The sequence below is a fragment of the Micropterus salmoides genome, unplaced genomic scaffold, assembly GCF_014851395.1.
Source record: "Micropterus salmoides isolate LMB-PRFRI ecotype aquatic unplaced genomic scaffold, ASM1485139v1 Ms_hic_scaffold_3145, whole genome shotgun sequence".
Taxonomy (NCBI): Eukaryota; Metazoa; Chordata; class Actinopteri; order Centrarchiformes; family Centrarchidae; genus Micropterus; species Micropterus salmoides.
Window position 1 is genome coordinate 1 of NW_024042424.1, and position 8,301 is coordinate 8,301.

The 8,301-nt window shown below is 40.1% G+C and overlaps 1 protein-coding gene across 1 annotated transcript; it reads left to right on the forward strand.

Moving 5' to 3' along the window:
* Nucleotides 1–819: 819 nt before the first annotated feature.
* LOC119884073 (run domain Beclin-1-interacting and cysteine-rich domain-containing protein-like) lies at nt 820–7,266 on the forward strand (the record flags this gene model as incomplete). Its single annotated transcript, XM_038694541.1, is given in 4 exon segments — nt 820–880; nt 993–1,146; nt 1,328–1,421; nt 4,362–7,266. Coding segments are annotated over 4 exon segments (446 nt in total), but the record flags the coding sequence as incomplete, so codon positions are not given.
* Nucleotides 7,267–8,301: the final 1,035 nt, after the last annotated feature.

The following is an 8,301-nucleotide window of genomic DNA, read 5'->3' on the forward strand; positions in this document are numbered from 1 at the left end:
CAGAATGAATAGAGCCATTTATGCCCTTAACAGCAAACAGTAAGGTGATACAAACCACATAACCTCAAATTTCCAGTGGCCAGAAGTGGTATAAGAATGTCTCACACATACAGTATTTTTTTTGTTTTGTTTTTTTAAGTATTAGAATATAATAATACAGCAGACCCTTCAAAGCAGTGAAAGATGTTCTCTGCAGTTTTGGTTGATAACTACCATATAGTATAAGAGTAAATTTATTTCGCTCACACTTAATACATTTTCAATTCAGAGCACATTTATGTCAACTTGATGATTTAGGTGACGGGATTAGGAAGGATTGTGCTAAAAGAGGAAGAATGTGCATACCTTTTCATGGATAGATGAAATGGTACAGAATAGTTTTTAAGCTTTTACCTACCTACCTGACGGAGACACTTTAACAGCCCATTTGCCAGTGGTCGGCAATAGGCGGCACGCGGGCCAAAGTTGGTCCACCAGCAATAATATCTGGCCCGTGGCCAGATTAATGTGATAGCGGCAAAAAAAACCTAATAGCGGCTATTGCTGAAACAGATCTCAGAACCCATTGAACGGGAGTCCTGTGCATTACTGACTGAGCTAACAAGGCACACAGTAAATAATGGATCATAATAATCAATTGACCATGTTCTGGCCCGCCACCTACTGACCCGATGCCAGACTTATTTGCCGACCCCTGCCATATGCTGTAACTGGGAACTGAACCTGGCCTTGTGTTACCTTCCACCCTGTATTAAACAGGTATTAAAAGTGTATCTTAAAGTAACAAGGTGTTTTCTTCATTTTTATGGTTCTGTTAGGTTTTGAGGGTGCAGCTGTTTCACATGAAAAATCTCCTGAAGACCTGTCGCTTTGCTAAAGAGTAAGATGCGTTTGTTATTTTAGTTTCACACTAATTTCAAAATATTTGTGTGTAAAATTATGCTCCCTGCGCAGACGGATCTCACCTTTTTGTGTGTTTGTGTGTTCTTTAGGTTGCTGGACCTGTTTGACAGCCTGCCAGGTCACCTGACAGAGGACCTTCACCTCTTCTCCATCAATGACCTCACTGCTGTGCGCAACGGTGATCTGGCTCCCCGGATGAAAGAGCTGCTTAAACTTGGTACCACGCACGTAGCTGGCTGTGTGGTAAGATAACCATGTCTTCTCTTTTAACATGGAGAGTTAATTTATCGCAGTGATGAAGTCTGAAACGGGCTATCATACAGCAACAGAAACTGTTGTAATGTCAGCAGATAACCAGAGATCCCCAGTTTAAGTTTAATCAAATGTCTGGTCCTTCTGTCACTTTTGCCTCGGTTTCTCCCAGCTGTGCCAGGCGAAGGGCTTTGTGTGCGAGTTCTGCAGCAACGACAAAGACATCATCTTCCCCTTCCAGCTGAACAAGTGCCAGCGCTGCGAAGGTGAGCCCTTTCTGCTGTTGGGCGGCTCAAGAGCCCCCTTATCCCGCCTCGCCATTCCACTTACCTGGAGAGACTGGAAGATCTCCAAACCTCGTAGGCTGGCAAGGGTCCTCCTCCAAGACAGGAAAGATGGGGAGGGAGGGGAGGAAGATGTAGAGCTAGATGTGGATCAGGGCACAGCAGAAGAGAGGCAGGGAAGAGGGAAAACATTTCAAGCTTTCACTCCCGGAAAGCTAGTGAAAGCTTTCTCCAGAAGTAAAGGCAATAAGGAGGAGCAGGAGATGACAGGAGGTACAGAGTCAGAGAGGGAGAAAGAGACAAAGTGTTGTAGAGGAGAAGAGGGAGGAAATGGTCAATATGGGGAGGTACATAGCAAAAAGATGGCAAACAGTAAGGAAAGGGGAGATGGGCATGCAAGAAGGTACAAAGTTAACTTATTAAAGGTTCTTCACATAGACAGACTAAAGAAGAACATCTCTAAAGGAGACAGAAGGGGCAGTGACAGTGAAACATGCAGCAGCGTGGAAAGTCTAGATGAAGTAGGACGAGAGAGGAAGGTACATTGGATGGTATCCGGGTTCACAAAAAAAGAGATGGAGGACGAAGCGAAAACAGAAGTGAAAGGGGCTGTTATCACTAGAGGGGGTGGCAAGGGGGAGAGTGATAGAAACAGGGGGAGTGATGGAAAAAGTGAGATGGATACTAAGGAGGAAGAGCCAGCCACCATAACCGAGACTAACTGGAGAGGTTTTAAAACTCGCAAAGCCAGGAGAGTATACAGAGGCAGAAAGATAAGAGAAGGGACAGAAAAAGAGAGCAGGACAGAAGGCAGAGATGGAGAAAGTAGATTATTGTTCTGAGAGAGGGGAGGACAAGAGTAAGAGCAAGATGATAATTATACAGTATCAGCCAAGTTACAGTACACTAAATAGCTGGAATAAAACGGAAGCTCGTATTTCTTGAGATACGAATGACTGACTGATGACAGTTAACGTTAAGAGGGCTTCAGGATTAAGCATATCATATCAAGCAACAGTGAAAAGAGTTTACTAGGTTTACAGTGGTTTTATTTAGTCCACTCATGTTTTACATATATTGAGCAGCTTTATAATCTGCAAAATTGCAACTACATTGACAATATAGAATATTATCTATCTATCTATCGATTTTGACCAACATCTTGGCAGTATTAATGTTTTAACAATTACTTGTAAAAAGTGTAAAATAGTGAACATTAAAGGAATAGTTTTGGGAAATTTGCTTTCTCGCCGAGTCAGATGAGGAGATTGTCATGTCTATGTGGAAAATATCAGCTGGAGTCAGGAGCTGCTTAGCTTAGCTTAGCGTAAGCCTGGAAACGGGGGAAACAGCTAGCCTGGCACTGTCCAGTGGTAACAAAATTCGCACCAAATCAGCACCAGTTAACATATCGTACCTGGTTTGTTTAATCTTTACTAAAAACAAAGTGTAAAAATTACATGTTGTTGTTTAATGGGGGTTTGTGCACGATTTGTTGGCTGGGTGTAGTCACTTCCTCCTGACTGTATATTTAGACTCTGTATTTAGCAGCTGGTGTGAAAAGGGCGTATCAATCCTTCTCATCTTGGCTTTCCAAAATGTTGAATGCCAAAATAACTATTCCTTTAAGTATTTAAATGTTGTAAGAATGTAAACGGTTATTTGGGCACTCCTACCTCTGTTCTTCCTCCCTCTTTAATCTAACTTTTTACAACCTTTTAACCGTCTGGTGGTATGTAGCATTTTGCACACTTCTTCTGCTGTTCTCATTTGGCACTGAGCTCCTTGCACTAAACATTTCATGGCTTTGGCTCTGACGTTTGCACAGTTGCACAACTGGTGGAGGGTAGATATTTGGCAGATATTTGGTGGTGGATGCTTCTTTCGTTTTGATTCTGGAGGTGTTGGTGTGTTAAGCTTGACGACTGGCACTGGAGTTGCCGTCAGTGGTTTCATTTTCTTGTTATTGGCTCTGAGCTCTGTACGGCTTTTGACTTGGGACAAAACAGTATGACAAATGATACCAAAGTGGTGTGACACTCATAAGTGTTTACATTTCAGTTTGCGTCGGTCATGAATTTCAGTTTGGACGTCTGTAAGAATAATCTGTTACACATGTTCCCCTTGAGCCAGTGGTGGGGTCTGTTTTCATTCCAACCAAACACTATATTTAGCTGATTTTGCTAATCAGTTGATCCCTCTGTGAAATCAGCAGTGTTGTTTCATTTAAATGGAGCTTGGAGGAAACAATGCTTGTTGTTGCGCTGCCTCATCATGCGATTGCCTCATCATGTGATTGTTTTTAAGCCATTTTGTTTTTTATTTCGATTTTTGTTGAAGGAAGAATGTCTTATGATGCAAGGTGACTACATGTGTCTGAATGAATGTGTACTTTATGCTTTTATTTTATTTCAGATCTGCCTGCTAATATTTAAGCTTCATCTTCATGTGAACATGAAATAAACACTGTTTTTGAATTTGAGTTGCCTGTCATTTTATCTATCTTTCATTAAAAAAATTTTGTGGTGGTGGGGTGGCGTAGAAATCATTCAAGATTCTGTTGTTGCAGAGTAGTGAAGACATTGAAGGGTTTTAAAGCACTCTGGTGGCCTCTTTTGGAAGAATGGGATAAGTCTGAACGGGTTCAGGGTGAGGCGTGTTTGCCAGAAAAGCTTCTCACATTCCCGCTTCGTCCTGCCTTCTGCCTTCTGCCTTTATCTTGTCTGTCTTTTATACTCTTCACACCCTTCCCTCAGATCTGAGTGTGATTGGCTGACATGTCATTGTCAGCAAACTGATCTAACTGGTTAGCATTTGTGAACACTGCAGCATTGTTTGGTTTAGGCGATGGAGCTGATTTGTGTTGTAAACGCTTTAAAGTGTCACTGACCCTTGTTTCTGTGACGTTTCTCCCCTTTTCAGAATGCCATGCGTGTTACCATCGCAGCTGCTTCCGGACAGGTAAAGACTGTCCTCGATGTCAGCGTCTGGCAGAGCGGAGAGAGAGAATGGCACGCAAAAACATGGAGGAACAAGAAGACGAGGGAGGCGGGACCTAGTGCTGGGGACAGAAGAAACTCGGAGACAAACGAAGTAGAGCACAAATCGACCATGATTGTAGTGGCTGACCGCCTCTTTCCGTTCCAGACCTGGGTGACAATACTCACTGCAAACAGATCTTTTGAATCTCAATAAATTGACAGATGAGAAGGTTTTACTACATCAGGGCATTAGTTGTGTTAATGTCATGACAGTCAGGAGCATTTAGTGTGAGCTAAGCCCCCTTCACACAAGCACTTAACTCTGTGAATTGTGGTGGTTTCTTTGTGTCAGCTTCATATTTATAGGAGACTGAATCGATTTTCCATGAAAATGTAGTGACTTTTACAGAGAAATGTCTCAGGCTGTGCAATTTTCTAATGTCTGTAATGGAACAGCTTTAAAACTATATTCCAACTTTTTTTCTTTAACATTTTTCTTTAATAGGTTCATCCTCAATATTTAATTCCTAAACCAATTTATAAATTACATTTCCTCGCACATAATAATAATGTAGGATTTGGAAATTTCTGACTTTGGGGACTCCTAGTGGCAGTAAAAAAAACCTCAACAACCCAGCAATCTCCGTTGTTTCATTAATATGTTTTAAAATTAATTTTTTCACTGGCCTGTGAGAGGAGTAAGAACACTTTTCTTCTTTGTGTCATTCTTTTTCTTTTGTTTTCACCTTTTTTGAGCAGCGCTGCACCTGTGATGCACAGTCCAGAAAGGTTGTTCTGTAGGAGAAATCAGCTGTCAACACTTTGAGAAGTAGATCAGACACATTTGCTTGGACTATTTTACCCAGGTTTGATATTACTTACAATGCAGCTTCTGGCAACTGCTTGAACTCTGGTGATTTTATCGGCTACTGGCTTAGCTAGTTTTTTTTTGTGACTTAAAATGGCAGGAAATATATATATATTTTTAATTCAAATGACAAGTAAAAGTTTAGTTCTCTTTTATGATTTCACTGGTTTTCAGTGCAGACACTGTATTTGCGCAATCCTGCCCTTTGTGCTGAGGTTTTTATTTTAATTAGAAAATACTAAAGATATTTAACTAATCTTTCTTTCTACCCGCTCCTTACTGTCCTGTTTTAAGCTGTTTTAGTCAGGCTTATGTGCCTCTGGGACCAATGAACTTATACTGGTGGAGCAGACGGAGTTACATTGGAAAGTTAAATTTACTGAAGGACTGGACTTCAGAAAGGGGTTTTACAGTCAGTGTTGCTAATGAAACTGCAGATCCTCCATTTTTGTGCTGCTTTGTGTGTGTGTGTGTGGTTACTAGAAGAAGCTGTGTGAATAAGAGTGCTTGTATTTGTATGTGCACACATGTCTACCTGCTGTACATGCAGCCATGCACAAATGGTTTGCACCAGCCTAATCAGCACTTGCCTGTTTTCTAATGTACTAGGTTTTGGATTAATAGCAAGAGTGTAGTTAATTGCACTGAATCTGTCTGTCGTTGTTGCTGCTGCTGCTGTTGGGCGGGTTGAGTTTGGACGTCACTATTTGTTTTGTTTTTGTAATGTTCATTTCTAAGAACACAAACCTTCACCGGGAAATGTTACGTTTCTTCCATGAAGCACCTGTCATCAGCGGTGCACTACATTGTTAATGGTTTCAGTCCAAAATAAGAGCCATATTTTAATAGATGATATTCACACTCTTAACGTGTAGCAAGATCATTAACAAAATGTATTAATCACCTCTTGGATGGAAATTCTTCACATCTTTTTCCAACAGATCAGTATATTACAGTGATTCCCAGCCTTATTGGCTTGTGACTCCTTAAAAGAATACTCAAAACAATACAGCAGCCAGTTAGCTTAGCTTAGAGTAGAGACTGGAAACTTTGGGAAACAGTTAGCCTTGCTCTGTATAAAACTGGCCTTGCATTGCTAACTCACAAATGAATATCATATCTCATTTGTTAAGGCTTATGTACTGACTATTTCTTGGCTAGGACCAGTGATTTCCTGGAATCTCTGTAAATTGCCTGGCAACTGGTTAAGCTAAGCTAACAGGCTGCTCACTAGTTCCTCTAGCTAAATATGAGAGAGTAGTATCGATCTTCGCAGCAAGAAAGTGAATAAGCGTATTCCTTTAAATTGAAGCCATGTCTACTTGTGACCGCTCATGAGTTTTGAGCAGTAATTTTTCTTTTTACTTTTAAGTTTTACATGAAGAATTTTTAGAGACTGCAAAAGGTAAAGGTTTCCAGTGTTTTACAGTAATAAAAGAGAAATTAAGTTTTGGTTACCCCTCAGATTTACCGTGGGACCCATTTGGTTCAGAACCACTAGCCTAGTTTATAGATATACTTTTTCTTTCAGCAGTTACAATGTATTTGTACATCTATGGCTTATTCTCAATTGTTTAATTAGATTAGCCACCGCAGTGCGTTGGGAAAGAAAATGAAATTCATGCCATAGTTAACGACAGGAGGAAAGTTGTGGGAAAACAAATATGCAAACTGCTATTTATTTTATTTTTTTAAGTAACAACCTATTAATGGATTAGGCTCCAGAGTACATCCTCAACAACCTTTACTTCATGTGTACAATTCCTGATGAACACACTCGACTCTGAAACGCCTCGTCAGCTCAGCAGATTGTTTGTCCGTGGACTGCCTTTAACATGGTGGTGTGCGGATGTTTAAAGTGCACTACAGATTAAAGTGTTTGTTATTAAAAATTGTATTTTTAATATTATTGTGATTATTGAGTTAATTTGCCTTTGTTCTGTAATTATGTTGACAATAAAAGACTGGCCAGACTGTTGATGAGTGTCATTGTTTTTGTGTGCTAGGCTTAATAAGAAAAACAACAACTAGTAAGTAACAACTAGTAAGTCCTGGTTTGAAGACCCAAGTGGCCTGGAGGTGATATATGGGGGAAGCTGGTTGGAAATGTAATGTAAATGTACCTTAAACTGAGTCCTGAAACGGATAGGGGGCCATTGTAATGACAACAGGATGGGTGTAATGTGACTTGTCCTGCTAAGCATGGTTAACAGCCTTGCAGCAGCTTTCTGGACATTTATAGGTGGTCCCGGTACGACTTGCGGAGGCAGGTGAAAAGGAAGTTAAAGTAGTCTAACCAGGATGAAATGAATGCATGATCATGTAGTTCTGGTTTGAGACAGGCAATGTTTCTTAAATGAAAGAAACTGACAAAAAACGTTTTGTTTTATAGGAAGTTGGGTTGCAGCCAAGTTTAATTTTCCTGATTCAGTCATTCATTTTTTTGTATGTGAGATATCAGAAAATAAGAACAAATAGAGTCCTACATGCCCTCTTTTATTTGCTATTTTGGCAAAAGCAACATCAAAACAAACAAAACAAACAATAGTTTCAGTTTTAGATGGTTAGAGACAAGGGAAAAATGCAAATCCTCACATTGGAGAGGCTTTACAAATGGGTCATTTTTATTTGATGAATTACTTAAAAGTAATGGTATATTCAAATCTTTGTTAATTAACCAAATGTAGATTGAAATTGTGACTAATTTACTAACTATTAGGAATGGGGTGCAAGTGATCGATCTTGAAATGCCCTTGTAGGAACAAATAGAAAATCAGTCTTTACAACAGCAATAATAGTTTTAAGGTAAAAAAAAAAAATCCAAAATGGAAAAAGTATTCAATATAAGTTCTACAATATATAAGTTTATTGCAATCGGTCTTCTTTTAGCATCCTGTGGAGTCGCCCCCCGCTGGCCATTAGACAGAGTGCAGGCTTAAGGCATATCCGCAGTGGCTTCGTTTTTTCAGACCAGATTGATGCCGCTTGGTTCATGAGTTTGTTGGATGTCAGC